Source organism: Strix uralensis, chromosome 10 (assembly GCF_047716275.1).
Source record: "Strix uralensis isolate ZFMK-TIS-50842 chromosome 10, bStrUra1, whole genome shotgun sequence".
NCBI lineage: Eukaryota > Metazoa > Chordata > Aves > Strigiformes > Strigidae > Strix > Strix uralensis.
Genome location: NC_133981.1, coordinates 5,590,665 through 5,609,248, shown reverse-complemented (window position 1 = coordinate 5,609,248; position 18,584 = coordinate 5,590,665). Strand labels below are relative to the sequence as shown.

Genomic DNA, 18,584 nt, shown 5'->3' with positions numbered 1-18,584 from the left:
TTTAAGAGGTTACCCCGCTGAGGTAGCTCACCTCGCAGCGCTGGCCCTCCCCGGGAGGCAGCGCCGCCCCCAAGCCCGTCTTTCCTCCTCCCCGGGGTTGCATTCGCCCACCTGCCCCGACCCCCCCGTCCCGACCCCCGGGACCGGGCACCGCAGCGCAAGGCAACGCGCCTCCTCTCCCCTCGTGTAGACACGGCTCGCTTGGAGGCTCTTAAATCAGATTAGAGCTCGTTAATAACAATTTTGGCTTAAGTCTGTATTGACTTAGGTTTAGGAATGGCTTAGCACTTTCGCTTAAGTCAACACTACGGCTAAATCGACACATGCCTTTCCCAACCCGCCGGGTCCCCGCGGATGCCCAGGTGCCCGCAGGACTTGTCCTTCTCCCGCTTTAAGCCGTTTTACGGGAAGTATTTGCGTTATTTTTAAGCGAGTCCGCTGAGCCTCGAGCGTGCCAGCCCGGCCCCGCGTGTCGCCCACGAGGGTCCCCCCACGGAGGGGCTTGGTGGGCCCCGCCACCTCCCACTGTTGGGGCGAGGGCACCGCTGTCCTTCGGGCTCTCGCTCTTTCCACCGTCCAGCCCCGGGGGTTCTTCCCCGGCCCCCGACGGCGCGGCCCGCACCCACTCCCTAACGCCTCTTTCCTTCCCCTCCTCTCTCCTCAGGCCCCCTCTACCCCTTCAGATCCGGACCCCGGACACCCCCCAGAGAGCCGGGGCCGCGCTGCCACCCGCGCCCGAGCTCTGCGGAGAGAGGAAGGGGCTCCGGTCCCCGCAGCCGAGGGGAAGGCGGCACGGGCGGGTCCCGGCGCCGGGCATCGCCCTTCGGCCAGCACCGGCCCCGGCGAGGGCTACCGGCTCCCCGGCCGCGTTTGACCGCAGGAGCAGCCGCATGCGGACGGGCCAGCGAGGGGGCAGGTAGGGCCTGGGGCCGTGCGGGCAGAGGGGGCAAGGGCGGCACCCCCAACCCCCCCAGGGCTGGCAGGGGGGCTGCAGTGCTGGGGGGGGCTGCTCGGTGACACGCTCACCCCACGCCCTTCCTCTCCCGAGGGCTCCCGCGGGCGGATCTCACACCACGGCCAGCTTTGCCCCAAACCATTCGCCTTCCTACCCCCCTCCCGCCTCTTGCTGCCCCCATCCCCGCTCTCCAGGGCAGCCCCGGTGCCGCAGGTCCTGCCCTCCCCCCCAGCACCCGACACCACCACCGCGGGTCCGTGGTAAAGACACATAAAGAAAGGGGAAAAAAGCTTTTACCGTTCCCACTGACTCTCCAGGCGACCCTTCCCCACCTTTTAACCCCACTCCCGGCCCACTCTCACCGCTGACCCTGCCCGGGCCCAAGCCCCCAGGCTCGCGTTTCTCGTATTTATCTATTGCAATTGTTTAATTGGCTGAATCACGGAAAGGGGAGCCCAACAAGAAGAAAAAAAAAAAAAAAAAAAAAAAAGGTGGGGCGTTTGGAGATCTGTGCTCTCCGTTTTGGGGCAGGCTACCTTTCCCCGTCAGGTGTTGAGGCTCAGTCCCCCCGCAGCCACCGGGCAGCGGGGCCACGAGAGCCTCGTCCCTCCCCGCTCCCCGTCTGCGGGAGCCGAAAGTCACCGGTGCTCTTAAAACCCGTAAAAATCAGCTTTAAAGTGACTCCGGTAAAAGCGTGTTCAGCCACGGACAAGCTTTGCTGTCCCCAGCGGGGAGGGGGACAAAATGCTGTCAGACACGGAGCGCAGGAAAGGGGTCTGTTCCCCGAGTTCTGAGTTTATAAGCCCGAAACAACACAAAACTTGACTTTTCCTACAAATATTTGCATCTTCGCAGGCTTCTGCGTTTGCAGAAGGCGCAGGCCGGTGAGTAACTTTAAAAGCGATCTGGTCCGGGGGCCCGAGCCTTTGGGAGCACCCCCGACCGACACACACACACACACACACACACACACGGCCCGCGGGCGATACAAACAAACGGGGCAGCAAAACCTTCGCCTGAACGCAACGGGGTCGGGCGCTTGGAACCACTTGGAAGACCGAGGCCGCAGAAGCCAAATACTCTTTCCCCAAATCAGTGCCGCTGCCTTGCCGCAACGGGCACGATTGTCCTCGGAAGGGCTCAGGCGTTTAAATCGCGGGGAGCCCTCCTGCAACCGCGCTCCCAAAGTCCCGCTGACTGTCTGGTACTCCTTCCACCGTCCTCCTCGGGGCTGCCAGTTGCCAAGATATTTCACAGAAATAGAAGCTTTCTGATTTATAATCAGCCTCTTCCTTCTGATTCATTATGTTAATGAATTGAGATATTACCAACATTGGATTATCGCATCACTGAATGAATCCAGCAAAAGAAAGCTGATTATAGAGGAAAAAGCCAAGTGTACCCGGAAACTTCATAGAAAGAAACGTCCGAGAAATAGCGTAAAGCGGCTGCAGTTGTTTAAGCTCACTCTAAACACCACTCACAGACCACGGGGGGGATGCGACAGTTTCCTTCACATACACAGCCCCTTCCCCTACGGATTCGCGGCTACGTTTTCCACCGTTACGGTTGGTATTACGAACGTTTCCAAGGACATTGACCCACTGCCCAGAGCTTCCCTGGGCGCCGTGAGGCGGCAGAGGGCACCCGCCCCGTGCCCTCCCCCTCCCAGCCCTTCCCGGCGCCCAGACCCATCTCCGAAACCACAGAGAAATGTTCTTTTGGGTTTGGTTTTTGGGGTTTTTTTTTTTGGTGTTTTTTTGGGGGTTTTTTTGTTTTGTTTTTTTTTTTCTTTCTCCCCCTCGCACAGCCGCTTGGCTTGGGCTTCCCGCAGCTCGGAGCAGCCCTACCCCTCGGGCAGAGCCCGCAAAGCCCCGGAGCGGAGGTGAGCGCAGCTGCCGGGCAAGCGCGCAGGTTAGATCGCGCTTAACAAAGCTGCAGGCATGTGGTTCACTTAAGCAAATTATCCTCCGGAAGCTTTTATTGAGCAACAGTTAGAGCACCGTGAATGAAGCTATTGGGAACACATACAAACTAAATGGGTAAAGAAATACAAGTCTGGAAAACAAAATTACGCTTCCCAACACCGCTGTGAGGCAGGTACTAATTTACTGCGGCTTTAGATTATGTAATTAGCCAAGGAGACTGTAATTTACTTAAAGGACGGCAAAAGTTCCCTTTTATTAATTCGTAATATATTTGTAAAATAATCTTACGGCAGCTGGCTCTGCTTGAATCTGTTTCAAAAGTGTGATGTAAATACCGTCTCACACTATTTTGTTGCCTATTAGGGCTTTCTGGTAGGTGATACGACGGAGAGTAAGGAGAAAGAACACCACACGTTTATTTTTAAGATCATCATCACTCGTGGTAAAACTTATGGGGAGAAGTGAGCATACTTCCTATCTGTACGCGTTAAAAACAAACGTATCCAAAGTAACTCAAATGCAAAAGATACAACTGGAAGACGACAGATACAGCGGGTACGGTTTAGCGCATTTTCAAGAGCTGTTTCAGCTGTGTTTAAAAGGAGTAGCAAATTCCCAAATTAAATCACCCTATTTATGGCAAAGACAAAGAGCTTCACACAGCAGGAGGATGCACTAAAGAACCCGTTTTTTTTTTTTTTCCCACCTGTCTCCTTTGCAAGCATCTCTATTCCGATCTTGCTAGTAATCACATATCCGAAGTAATTCAGCTCACACTTATTGTGAAACAATAGGAAGAGTGCAAATAATCGATCTGGGATTTATGACATTTGGATTTTTCAGCAGTAAACTTCTCAGATTCTAATCTTCACTCAGCAGATTAATATTTCAGATCAGTGTCAGAGGAGAACTGAGGAAAATAAACACCACCTCGAACCAAAGTATTTATCACTGGCATCCTGACTGTCCACACGCTTTGGTACAGCAGGTGCCAATTCACATCCAACTTGTACGTGCAATGTAACACTGACGTCCAAGAGGCAGGGACTACAGGATCAAAGCTTTATTTCAACCGTAGCACAGTATATCCATGGATTATAATCCTTGAGCAAACAGAATATTACAGTAATGAAGACCTTAGCATTACAAATATGTTAAAACAGCTTGCATTTGGGGTGATATCTAAGGTCAAGTTGTATCTGAACACAACTATTAAAATATTATGAAAATTACCATTATGGAGTAAATAATGTTTTCTTTCAGATGTAACCTCTAAAAGTACATTCCATTTCAAATTTGGTTTTCTTATTTTTCAGTACCAACAAGCTCAAACTGAGCATCTACATCCCTGACCTGCTCTATGTGAATGAAAAAGACAGAAATGAAGAACTATAAGCTCAGCCTAAAATCTAGCTCCCAGCTTCTATGAAAACATGACCCTGAATAAATACAATCAAGAGGATACCATAGTAAGTGTCAAATACCATGCCTCTAAACCCTCTTAGTATTTCATATGTGCTCCCAAATGAAATTAATAGGCTCGAGAAAGATTCTGCGGAGTAAGAAATTTCTTATCCTAGGGAAAACTAACATGCCTTCTGCTGCTGCCCCCACAGCCAGAGTAACTGAGAAAGTAAAAAGCTCGGGAATGTGATGGTAGAGGTGACAAGATGGGTGAACAGGCTGTGCTCCTGGGTTAGTACTGTGGTTACTCATCTGTGCATAAACTTAAAAAAGGATGATTAATTATTTCTTCTTGTGAGATACTCAAAGATTAACTTGCAAACAGGCAAACCCTTCGGTTTTCTTACTGCTTTTCTCTCAACTGCTTTCCCCCACCCACCAGAAAAGCATGAGAAGCAACAGGCTCTTAGGACCCTTGCAGTTTATGCATATATTTTAGCACAAAAGGGTGAGGAACAAGTCAAAAATGCAGAGTAACAGGTTATGTTCTGACGGAAAAAAACCATTTGCCCAAGATAGGTACGAAATTACTTGAGAGATATATAAAATGTAATATATATATAAAAATATATTTTATCATATATATATAAAAGCTTGGGATAAGATGGGGTATAACTACATCAAATTGATATGTTTGAAGTTGGTGAAGAATACCTATTCAAGATCTCATTTAAAGCCAATATTAAACCATATCAGTATCAATCAGGTTTCAGGATTTAAAAAAGAATTTTTTTTAAACACACTTTAGTTGAACTAACATTTGCGTTCTCAAATTTGTATCTGTCGAAAGGCAAGTGGCAAGCTAGCTCAGCCATAGTAAATTAATCTGTGCACTCACCAAACCTAACAGGAGATACCATATAATGATGTTCCCTGCCCAAGGTCTGTGCTGCAGTGGCCCCGCCGGATGCCTCCCTGCCCCTGTCGCTGTGCTGCTGCACAGTCACCTGCAATTGCATTTATTTCTATCAGACCACTGGCCAACATGAAGGCCCTTAGCTCTGAGAGCAGTCACCTATACACATTCCTGCTTTAACTGTTTCTCTTCATTTTTCCCATCTGGACATGTTCCTATATAGCTTTCCACACACTAGTTGTCCTATTGCTTCTAAAGCTATGCTGCAGGGAAAAAAAGTAATTTCTTTATTTGAAAAGAAGATACTTTCATTTTAATCTTAATCTCTGCCCAATAACAACAACAAACTCATCAGAAACACACTATCTGAGCAGTGAACTGCGGCACAAACTACACTAACACTGCTCACAGGTGCCTCTCACGGCACCACAAACTCCTCACCCACCCAGCTGCCATGGCCTCACAGTCCACACGCTCAGCTTTCCTTCCACGGGAAATCAAAAGGGGTAAGGAGATAGTCAGCATCTGCATTGTGTCCCAGTGTTTAGGCGGAGTCGAAAGAGATAAAGACCCAGATTATTCACACGTATAAAGTACTTAGGGGCCCAGATTTTAGTTTAAGTGATTTCCCTTTGGATGCAAAGACCAGGATGAATCCTAGTCTTTGTTAGCAACTAACTGCTCACCCATCCCTTCATTCTGGGCATCATGTGTAATAGCTTTTCCCTTCTTGTCTGCTCAACTGGTTCCAATTATTTGCTTTTTAAATTTGAGCTCTACAGTTCTAAGATCCATACCCAGTCCTGCTAAATCAGATTGAGAGCCACATTGTGATTTTACAGAATAAAATATTACCAAGTTGTCTTTGTGACAGAACACTGAGTAGGTATAAAATTGCAATGGTCTCTATGCCAGGTTTTTTTTTAAGCTCTTTGCTTGTAAAATGAAAGCCTAATTTGATATTTTTGTAGTTATATAACAGTTCTAATATTTTGTGACATTTTGTATTGTGACACTATAGATGAAATTGTCATCGGACTGACACCCTTTACTGTTTATTCCTTAATTACAACTGTTAACAACACTGCAGAGAAGCGTGCTAATCTGCCATCACATATTATGAAAACAACGTTATTGTTACAAACACCAACACCCACTCAACAGGATATTTCTAAGATGGCAGTTTCTGTAAAAACTTATCAGTTTAATGGACACTTCAATAGAAAAAGTTTTAAATGAACTCTTAATATTCCCTTTGAAAACATACAATTTTATATCACAGCTGAAGTCTTGATTTTATTGTGTCAGTGATTCTTCATGTGGCATAGAGATATACATTTTTTTTTTTAGTAGTAGGATATATCTCTATGTAGCAAGGAGATAATGCATAGATTAGTTCACTAGTAGCCCAGCAAAATTTGTAATCATTACGTTTTCATATCCTCAAACACTGGCAGAGGTAAAAATTTTCTCTCCTACTTCCAGGTTGGGGGTGGAAGTATGTTGCCACATGTAAGATTCAATTTTAACAATATATTGACTCACATCCAGGTTCTTAACTAAAAAAAAAAAAAAAATCTTAGACTTCTTTGCTTAGAAAGGATTACATTTCTGCAGGCCAAGTCACACACCTGGAAGGATTTTTCACTGAACTGTTACTTTAAAAAGCATTGCACTAGAGCAGCAAAATTTTCATACCGAGTTAGCCCACTGTACAATCAAAACTCACTGAGAGTGCACCTCTGTAGGAGGAAGCTGAGGAGCTGTTCAATGGCTGAAAATGAAAATATTATCTCCTCAGCTCCTACATATGCTTGGTTCTTTGTCAGCGACTACCAGTTACCCTCCAGTTTGCTTCTTTCAAACTTTAGACGCCTAAGCAAAAGTTCTCACTTGTAGATTATGTCAACAGAAAGAAAATAGCATTAAGAGCAGCCTAGAGTTAGCAAAAAACCCTAGAGATTTGTTTACTTTTTCTTGTTTTTAGCCACCCATTAGACAGGAAACACAAAGTAGGCAGCAGGAGGTTGGGAAAAGCAGCAGTGGTTACTGGAGTGAGGTTTGGAAGCTATGAAAGTGGCAATGACAAAAATCAGGGAAAACAAGTTGCGGAAATTCAAGGTGTTCCTTCTACAACTGCTGTCCTGAAGGTTTTTACACAGATTCCTGGTGCTAAACCAAGGCTACTTTGATGCAAACAGCCTGCCTTTCCTGTTAACAGTAAATTTCTCCTTTCCCCCTCATCCACAAAGAGGCATACAGCACAGATGACTGCAGTGAAGAAAGATAATGCATGAATCTGTCTTTACTTATTGCACTTTTATGTAGAAGCAGAGGATTAAAAATAGTCTAAAACTCTTCTCATACTGAAAAAGCAATTGCCTTGGTGGGTTTCTATACACCAGTGTTTCTCACTTCTGATCCTAAAAGCCTCTTCACGGATTGCTTCTCTAATACAGAATAAAAATAAAGAACTGTACACAATGCGACAATGGAAGCAAATTATCCAATATAGCTCGTTTTCATTTAAATGATTTACATTACAATTTAATGGCATGGTATTCTGTTGCCTGATCTGGATGATCTTGTCTGCTTAAGCCATAAATTACAAAACAAAATGAAACTAGAGCATTTATTTTTGTGAATCTTCTTCTGGGTAGCTTATGTTCTGTTTTGTAGTTTTCATTTTCTTAAAACCAATAGGAACTTCTGCTCTTCCTAAAAGAAACTGTTCCCACTTGGGAAGAGATTCTTTTATTGATGCCCAATAGAGAGTCTGAGAAAGATATAAGAAAAAATAAACAATTTCAAAATCTGTGTCAGCCTGTTTAAAAACAATATAGATATGCAATGCATTATTAAATCTTGCCTTATGAGTGAAGCAATTCAGAACAGCACAACGTACTTACAGAAGAAATTTCAAACCTCTTGTATGATACAAAATACCAGCCTGGAAAGATTTCATTCTGCAGCATGAACTGTGGAGTGACTGAATGTGCCCTCTTGTGGTAAGCAACAGATTAGTTTAGACCCTCACAGTACCTTTATTAAAATATTCTCTGTGATAATAAACTTTTCCAAAAGCAGCCTTTATATTTAAGTAGTTCGTTAGTAGTAGTACGTTAGTGGAATTTAATTCTGAAGTGGAAGAAAAATTGTTTCATGTTATAAACAAAAAGTGCTATATAAACTGGTTATCCTAGAAAAGTTTGCAGTAATGTAGTTCAAAATATTTGAGTAAAATTTTAGATGTGATAAATCACTGACGAAGTAATCAACTCTAGTATTTGGATCACAAAGAATAATAAAAAAAATAGCTGTATACTTATCCTGTGGTCTAGGAAAACCACTGTGTATCATCTAACCTTTTCTCTGCATTACCCTGTGACTCTGAGTAATAAATTTAACTTCTTTTTTTATCTGTGGAATGGACATACCATTCATCTTTTTTGTGTTGGTATCCTAAGGATAACTCTGTCATTTCTAGGATTTTGAAGAAAATTTTTAAGTGCCATGTAGCATTTATTTCCGCAAAATAATGTGATCAGAGCGCTGTATTAAACTAACACTTTAATCCATCCACCAATGTAAGTGTAAGTATTTTTAGACATTGATGTCCATTCAGAAAAAAGTAGTTTGGTAGTAGAAAACATTTACAGTACATACGTGTTGAGCCTTTTTTTCTTTACTTAAGTACATAACGTAGAAGCAGCGTGCTACAAAACTGAACATCTCCCTGCAGAGTATTAGATTCCTGGCTAATCATTTTGATCCTTACATGTAACTCAGATATAATTATGGCTCTTGCAGATTTACAAAAATATTTTCTTCAACAGATTTACTCAAAGAATCTTTTTTGACAAGCATATGTGCTGTCACACAAAACTACTCCGACTTAGCAAGCTGGGGATCCATTATAGCCATAACTTTCAAAGTATATTAATACAGACACATATATGGCTGAGTGAAATATGCTCAGAAGTGTTTTGGAACAAAGCACGCACAAGAATTTTGTACCATGAAAGAAAGTTTTCTTTTTCCACTATTTATAGCACTCTTCTCTAGAAGTATAAAAAAGGCTGAAATAGAATCTTCTCCTTCAAATAGTAACTCTGTTCTCTCTAAAATTCAACCGCTGCTGCAGAGCATAGACATCTCTGCAGTCATAAGCAATTGTTCTGCATTCTCCAATTTGTGCGGATTTCGGTCTACGTGCCGCAAGCAGTTTAACAACTAACCCAGGACAGAGGGAGAAGCAGTCCAGAACTGATCCAAACAACTCTAGAGGTGCCTTGAAAGTCCTCAAGGAGTCTAAAACTACTTTTGAACACAGTCAAAATAGGTTCGATATTAGTAGCAAGCATCTTTCTTAGCATCATTCAAGATGTACAGGTATCTAGGAAAAAAACGCACCCATTTGCCTGAAAATATCTCTAAAAAAATTCTTTAAAAAAATCACTGAATGAGCGTACTCAGTGTGCATCCTGTCAGAGTGATAGGAGCAGGCTATTTACAAAAACTTTTAACAGTAACCAGAACAAGAAGTGATGACTCTCATTTAAGTAATAGCCTAAGCATTACAACACTTGCCCAGCAGGTGTGAAACTAATGTACAATATGCCCCTCCTCACAGGCTGACAGCGCTGAAGTCTATACCTTTCCCCTCCTTTGAGCACACAAAGTAGCGTGGGACAGTCCCTACTGTTATGCCTGGGGAAACTAAGCCACCATACAACGGAGAACCCACAAACCACTGGTGCAAGAAACCCAAGTGGGAATCTAACTCAGCGGCCTTGTGGTTAAAATGTTTAGTTTGCATCAGGAAGAGCTGTGCTCCAATTCCTGTTCCCAGGACTGCTTCTGTCCTCATCATTCATTCATCACTGCATGATACTGATAAAACAGTCTTGAGACTAGTGAACCGAGCTGGTTACATTGCATCAGGATAGTATTTAGTTCTCAGAGTAACTTGCTGTTCACAATTTTTATCTTTAAATAATGTTTTAGGGACTACAGGTAGAGAAGTAAAAATCAAGTGTTCCTGCTGTAGCGGTACTTTTCATAAGCTCCCATAAAACCATAAAATAACTCTGAGAAGTGAAAATTTCTCTGTTCATGCTGATAAACTTTTGACCCTGAAATGTAAAGATAACAATCTCTGGCAAACTGAAAATGGGATATCATATAAAACAAAGAGCTCTGACATAATAAACACAGTAATCTTCTGATATTCTCAATATTCATTTTTATATTTGACTTCATTTTTAAATAGAAGTTTATATATATCTGAAAGCTGCTAAATATTTCCACCAGAATGCTCCAGAATCTAGGGACCTTGCCCCAGAATTTAGGTTCAGCTTGCTACAACAGTACACAGGCCTTTGGCTATACCAGTCACTGGATTTTAAAATCAATTATTTTCACTTTAAGAACATGCTTCAGGGGGGAAAAAAAAGCAAAATATTTGGTAAACAGCAAATGAAAAGACAGAGTTCTAGGACTTACTTCTAACTTAACAGTATCGGGATGTGGAAGTAAACACACTCTTTCTTGCAGCTTTTTTTCTGCTGCTTCTATATCCTAAAACACAGGCAAAGTACATTTTAAAAACAAACACTGGGAATTTTAAAAGGAAAATGCACACTTACATAAAGACATTTAAATTAACTAAATAAACCCATTACAGCAAACCAGCATTCAAATAACACCACTGAAGTTCAAATCTTTCTGTTTAGTCACTCTGAAATCCAACTTGTACTAGTAAGACTAACATCCTACAGTTTCTAAATATGTTTGCGGTACCTTTTTGATACAAGAATAAATTTCATGACCACATAAGACTGTTGCTGTAAAACTCCATTATTCTCTCTGGACACTAGGGTAAATTACAGTTAAATTCTGTTCTGTAAAACTTAAGAAAATAGAGGGGAACAGAATGGTTTTCTCTGTGCTGCAGGAAGACTGAAGTATGTATTCTAGCTACTGTAACTGTAAAGTAACTAGGCAAATTATGTGCAAGATCTTTACTCCTCAAGACAAAGATGACTTGCTAATATGCATGCATAACATGTGCACAAAAATGTAGAGCTGCAGCAAGCTGTTCACCAGACAAACTTGGATGACAATGCACCTCACATAGCTTTCTTACAAAAAATCAGTATTTGGGTTTCTGCTTGTCCAGTGGATGTGTGATGGATTCACAAAGGCCTGAATATTTTTTTAAAAAAAGAAATAACCAAAAAACAACAGCAACAAACAAATCAAAACAGCTCCCCAAACTAACCTCCCTCCCCCTTTAAAGTTCTGACCCATTCTTGTGGGCTTAGTTCCATACCCAAACATTGAAGAGATTGAGTGGTGGGCAGATGAAGAGAGACAGAAAGGGACGTGGGAGTGGGGTGTGAAGAAGCCAAAGCTGAACAGAGTGGAGGGGGAAAGAAAGTATAGCAGATGGCAGAGTTGGGAGCAGAGAGCGGGTGTGAAGAGTACAACAGAAAAACTAAATGAGAGAGGAAATTCCCCAAAGGGACTTCCCAAATATTCACCACCACTGCCGCTGAAAAGAAGAGTGAGATTCTGGAGGAGCATATCCACAAGAGAGACCAAACATGATTACTCGTATTGAATAATAGCCAATCTGAATACATCAATAAGTAAACAGTGCTTGACTCAAGTTTACTTTCAAAAATATGACTCAAATTCAGTAGAGTATGATTAATAAAAGCAAAAAACAACCTTACTGTTAGCTGAAGTTCAACTTAGTGATACAGATACTCCCAGTTCATCCAATTTACAGTGTTCGTCTTATTTGATTTCAACAATTCCTTTTACAGCATGACTGTATTATCTTGTACGTAATCACAAATCTGATCCAAGCAAAACTGTTATCCCTTTTCTACAACAAAGTGCATACCTTTGTAGGAAGCTAAAGGATGTCTGAGAGCAAACTAAGTCTCAGATTTATCCAAATCCTCAGAAGTAGCAACTGGCTGCCCCTTTTCAGGTGAGAAAAGACTAACGGGATAAACATAAAGGGGGAATATGAGCAAAGATGGAAGCCATTTGAAGTCACAACGTCAAAATATCAGAGGACAACACAGACTTAAGTAACCTAAGCAAGGAATTTCTCTGTTGCATGTACTTAGAACAGATACACCACGAAGAGCACCAAATGAAGCTCCTATCAGTATGGCTCAGACCAAGTCTGGAGAAGTTATCACCATACTGAAAAGAAGGGTCAATCAGTAATGTTCACTTCATATTCTTCCATAGGATTTTCCTCCTTTCTGATTCCTTCTTCCTAAATCCTGTAGGAATTTTCACAGGAAGGAAGAATATTGATCAAGATCATTATTTCTTTACATACTCAGCTAAGTCACTGGAATATTTCTGGTGATAGGAAACGAGTGTCTTTCAGGCAAGGAAGGAGACAGCAGTTGTGCATATATGTTTAGTACAGAAGGTCACTTTGGCATAGCCTAGATATTGGATGTGTCTTTTCGTTGCTCACTCTAGTTTGTATGTTGTGCAGTCTATTGTCATTCAGAATACTGATTTAATGACAGACAGTGAAAGAAATTTTTGCTGGAAGGTGTAGTATGCTTTAGAAAATAACTGGAACTACTGAAAGATTAGATGGCACTTCTTGTGTGTCTACAACTGGTAAGCTTTGCATGAAAAAGAAATCCCTGTCATCAATATAAAAATAAATACGTCAGCAGTGTAAACTTCTTTGGAGAAAACAGCAAATCTAATATGTCACAGTACTGAAAAAAGAGAGCATCTTGCAACGCTTCCCCTAAAACCACAAGGACTGGAACAAAAACAATTCAAGACCCTTCCCCAGAGGTAAAATGGAATGCATGACACATGCATCACTTTTAGGGGACCAAATTCAGCTGTCACTTATATTGATATCAGTCTGGCAATATCCCACTTAAATAATTCTAGAATTACATGCCTGTGAAGAAAAGCAAATTTGGTCTAAATTACCTTCCCGATACTAATTACTATATAGCATATTTTTATCTCATTTTTCTATTTCATGTTATAAGCTGTTGCACAGTAATACATATTTCTAAACACAAGAAATATTGCTGACAAATGTCATAAATGAGATTATAAATACTAGTCTAATTTCTGCTTTTATTATGACAACATTATATAAGTACCAAATGATACAGATTTCCCTAATCTGCAGTCTCCCTCTAAAGACATCACGGAAAATACCACAATAATTATGTTGAAATGCTGAACAAGTGCTTATAATGTTAAAATTTCAATTAAAAAAATATTTAGTTCCTCGCTTCCTACAGATTAGAAAATAAATTAATTTTGAAATTCTTTCCTGTACATAAATATCAACTAGCACAGAGAAAATGTCTTTTGCTATGATCACATATTGAAAACAACTGATTTTGCTTACATGCAGAAAACCAGAAATGCAAATAAAAAAATAACACTTCATCATGTCCATGTATTTTTGAGTAGGCCAAATCAACAACTCTCCACATGGTAACTGTGAAATGTACAGTGCCTGGTATCAGGAACAATATTCTGAATCTGGCACATTAATCAGTCTTGTTTTCAAGCTTCTCATATATTATTCTGCATAGATTTTTTTTTTTTTCCTGTTTTCTTCTGTTATCAGAAAGCATCTGCAGGAGTGCACGCCTGTTAAAACTAGTATAAAATTAATAGCTTTAAACTGATTTATGCTACTTTATCCTGCAACAGAATTTGTTTTGGTACATATGTTTTTGCTTTTTTTCCCGTACAAACACCAACATTTTTGACACTTGAAAGGAACAATTTTGAGGATGTGACAGAAGATGGCAAATATCTGTTTAACTGCAAAAATATTTACACTCTGTATATGTCTGAGCTATTGTTAACATTTCCAATACAACAAGCTTTCAGCATGCAGAAATATACCCTGCATTTATTATGTTCGCCTGTATACATAAACGGAGAATGCGTTTATAAAATACAAATAATTTTTAAAAACTACATTTATGAAATAAAAATCTATTACAAAATACATATGGAAAATGGGAGATATAATGGCTGAAATTACTAAATCAATGGAGCACGAACTATGGAAAAAATAAACAAACCATCCACTTTTCCCCAGCCTCCCACTGAAGCACCTACACTTATCTATACCCAGTACAGAGGAGATTGATTGCCCCAGCCCAGAATGCACCAGTTTACCAGAGTCCAAGTTGAAAAATCTTCCTTGTCACAGAATGGTTAAGGCATCCCTGATTAACTGTTTTGCCTTATCTGCCACTCCCTAAATATAACTTCCATTTAAATACAAAGGGGGCCTGCAACAGAATTATACCCACCCGAAGTGTGAACATTTTAAATTTTAACCAGGCTCTGCACGAAGAAACAAAAAATTTTCAGTGCCACAAATTAATCTTGTAATTTTCTAGAGTAAAACTTACTGTTTCAATAAACACGATACATGCAATATGAACCCTTAATAAGGAAGAGTTTAAAGAAAATGCACAAGAGGTACGGTTTTCTGCTGTTTCCTGAACAACAGACAAACATTTTTCAACTGCATGCTCATGTCAGTGGTCAAGTGCAATCGCTTCAAACTCAGATGCCTAAGCTAGGGGTTCCAGAAGAGGTTGTAGCATTCCAGTCCCTGACATCAAACCTACATCTTTTTAATTGCCCATTCTCAAATGTCTGCTGGATTTACCTAGGAAACACAAATCTTACCTAAATATGACAGCAGGTATGTAGAACAGTTAACATTATTAACAGTACCACCACTAGGAAGAGCCAGAAACACCCAACACTGCTTCTACTGACTTGCAAGTAAGATTCTTCAAGTCATTCTACACCTCTTTAAGGAAAAACATTAAACCAAGAACTTCTTCCGCAACTTCACACAAACATAGCAGGAGAACATTTCTACCCTGGACTCAAAGCATTAGAGGCTGGTCAGCCCCCATTTCCAAACATACCCTTGAATCTTGAATCAAAGTGTAGAGGTGCTGTGAGTCTTGTCAGACTCTTGGGTCTTGGGCAGACATGTAATAGCATGTGTTGCATCTCTACATGTACTTGAAAAAAAAAAAAAATAGTAGCAGCTGCCACCACGAGGCTCATATAAGAAGGGCATGGGAAATAGGTAGTGATGCCATCAGATAATAAAGACTTGTCATTTAATACTTCTGGTCAAGTTCCAGAAGAGGGAACTGTATATAGAATTCAAATGATAACTATGATAACTATAGAGCAAACACTTTTTTTAAAATTCTCTAAGCTACATAACCATGACATTTCAATGCGGTTCCTGGTAGTTGCAGAAACTTACATTTAAAAGTGCTGCATTCCTTTTATGAGCTGTATCAGCTGCTTGAGTTTGCCATGTCTTTTTAGTCTTTTTGTCTCCTAGATAAGTCTCCATCTGCTGTAGCAGCTCTGATCTCTGAGACAGTCTACAAAGGAAAACATTTTGCTAAGTGGGTAGAACATTTTGCTCAGGAGCTAGAAAATAACCTTTTTACCTTACCCAGTTTTCTCAAAACTATGGGGCTAATTAAACCGGCTGTAGGGTGGGTGTGCTGGGGGAGGGAAAAGGTACAGGCAGACACCACCTGCTGTGCTTGTATGAAGCTATAATGTTGCAACCAGCAGTCCTCATATGCTAAGGTGCTTAGAAGCACTGAATCTCCCAGAACAGGAAAGACAGGGTGGGTTGGGGTCACTTGATCGGTACTACTCTTGCTCATTGGCAAGTACTAGTTGTTATAAGAAAAGCAGATTTTTCTGAATCATTACTGTATTTGCTTCCCAGTCTGAGTTTACAGGGCAACAAAGAAGCAATTCTATAATTCAAGCATAGAGTGAGAGAATTCAATTACCTTCCCCAAATACGAATTTAATAGTGATGGGAGGTTAACAATGGGGACCTTAAACCACACCACCATTGGAAGTCAAAAACCTCATCAACCTAAATACCCTTAAGGGCAAGGAAGGCTGCTAATTCCAAGAGTTCATGAAGGAAGAGTGCCACCTCCTGGAACACCAACCCCTTGGTGAAATACCGCTGTGCTCTGTACAGAGCTGGGATTCACTGTTCACAGGACGGTCATGTGCAGTCGGGGAGGTCTCGCAAGACCACAACAGAAACTGCTGCAAGACAGGCCACAGTGCTGAAACAATTACTTACATTTCTTCGTGTCTTCTAGCAAGGTGAACCTCCTGGGCCAAATAGGATGACATTTCCAGTTGTTTGCCCCAGTTTTGTCACTCTATAAAAGGAAAACCAAGTGCAATTAAAATCTTCCAAAGACATCCATGAACATACACTTTTCAGTATTAAACAATTCCGTGTTAAAAAGTTGCACCCATGATATTTATTTATCAGCTATCTATGCAAAACCTGCCACAAGACATTGTCACGTTATGCTTTGAATACATGCACGCTACTGATGTTCACAATATGTTTCAGGAAAATCTTACTGTATTCTAATAATTTATGAGAGAACTAAAATTTGACTTTCAAGTTTCAGATTTAGCATTAGTTTTCCCAACTTTCAGGTGCTTACAACCTCACACACAAACTATGTGCTGGCATAATTTGTGTATTACTGTTTACATTAGTGATTTCTACCTTCTGTCATGTTACTCTGAACACAAAGTTATACTTGTATACAAGTATAACCCTCCCACTGAAGTATACTTGTAAATATAATTTATAACTACCTCTCACAGATACAGTGCCCTGTTCATAGAAATCTATGTTTAAGTACAGGCATGATTAAACTAAGTAACTTAAGCTACTAAACCAGTTTCAATTTTGAGTGCTTGAAAAATTAAGTGAAAACTTCTTGAACTCAGCTCTTCAGTAGTGTAACACAGTAAATGATGGAAAACATAGCTTAAATCATTTACATCTGATTTTTTTTCAGGTATGAAGGAGATCAACTGCCTGCTGCATGCAAATGATGATCCTACAGCACTTTTCAGAACGCTGAATGTGTTTTACAGTGTCATATTTTTTCACCTCAGAGGTAACTGCATTGTTGTCACATTAAGGAAAATTAAAGAACCTATCACATGTTCACAATGTCAAAGGGTGGGAGAACTAGAAGATCTTATCAAGATACGAGAACATTAGGAAAGGCCTCCTCTCTGCCATTCACAGGTAACTTCAAAGCAAGTTGTTTACACGTGCATGCTAGCTTTAGCAGAGGCCATTTTCTAGAGATGAATGTTTCACGACCTTCTGAAAAACCCTTCTATGCAACCGGCCTATTGCTAATGCTTCCCCTTCGTCTAACAAGGAGCGCATCCCCGCTGTGCTCTTTCCCTCAGCCAGGGAACTTCACACTGTTTGTGAGACCAGGCAAGACCTGTGCTCATCAGGCTGCATCTTTACAGGCAGCCAGAGAAATTAAATCACAGGGAGCACAACCCCACGCACCTCTTTTCTTTAGGGGAGCCTAGCTTACAAACTAGCAATAAACAAGCACCCTCCGCCCGCAGCACCAAGGGGCGATCGCTTCACACGCAGCTTCCCGGGGCGGCTGCCAAGGCGCGAGGCGAGCCGGGCTGGGCCGCTGCCGGCAGGCCCACCCAGCAGCCCCACGCTCACCCCCCTTTCTCGCTAGGAGCCCTCAGGAGGTGCCGAGGGGCGGCAGGAGGCAGCAGGGATAGGCGCTCCCCCCTCAGGCCGGCACCCCCTGAAAAGGGCGGGAGGGGAGCGGCCACGACCTGCGGCGGCGCGAGCGAAGGGGCACGCAGGAGCCACCCTTAGCCCTACCAATGGGAAGGGGGGGGATCTACGAGCCCGTCGGAATGTACCATTCTGTAGGATTGAGGGAGGAGAAGTCAGGAAAGAAAGATAAAGAAATACGCAGACCTAGTTTACCTTTAGCCTCGCCGGCTTCGAAAAGGAAAGCAACCACCCACCATGATCTCCGCGACGCCTTGACCCCCCCTCCGCTGCCATGGAGACGGCCGGAAAGGTGGAGCCCAGCCGTAGGTGCTGATTGGTCTCGTTGCGCCTCGGTAGGCGGAACCAGGGGACGTCAGGATCAGCCTTCGCCACTGGGATTGGAGGAGAGAGGGGACGCAGGGTCCAATCATTGCCGGCGGGCGGGCCGCGGCTGGAGGGCGGGCGCGTGCCGTGACCGTTACGGCTGAGGGGGCCGGTTGGCGGCCGTGGCGGGGGGCTGGGGCAGGTACGGACCTGCCGGAGGGCTCGGGTCGGTGAAAGCCATCGCTTGAGCCACCCCAGTCCCCTACACACGCTCACGCGAGATTTGGCAATAGTTTGGACAAACTTTGGGGGCTTTGCGGCCCAAATGCGCCGGGGGAGAGTGAACCCGGTCCGAGTGACGTTGAGTTGTTG

At 42.4% G+C, this 18,584-nt stretch overlaps 1 protein-coding gene across 6 annotated transcripts; it reads right to left on the bottom strand.

Moving 5' to 3' along the window:
- Positions 1-3,931: 3,931 nt before the first annotated feature.
- CEP15 (centrosomal protein 15) lies at positions 3,932-18,191 on the bottom strand. Of its 6 annotated transcripts, none has more exons than XM_074879025.1 (5): positions 18,102-18,191; positions 16,398-16,479; positions 15,540-15,663; positions 10,709-10,783; positions 3,932-7,979 (listed from the first exon to the last, which is right to left on the bottom strand). In XM_074879025.1, exons 2-5 carry the CDS (start codon positions 16,448-16,450, stop codon positions 7,836-7,838), a joined length of 396 nt encoding a protein of 131 aa, XP_074735126.1. In that variant the 5' UTR covers positions 16,451-16,479; positions 18,102-18,191; the 3' UTR covers positions 3,932-7,835. The 6 variants fall into 6 exon arrangements, with proteins under 6 accessions (XP_074735126.1, XP_074735127.1, XP_074735129.1 ...); XM_074879026.1 differs by having other exon boundaries at positions 18,093-18,180; XM_074879028.1 differs by having other exon boundaries at positions 18,143-18,180.
- Positions 18,192-18,584: the final 393 nt, after the last annotated feature.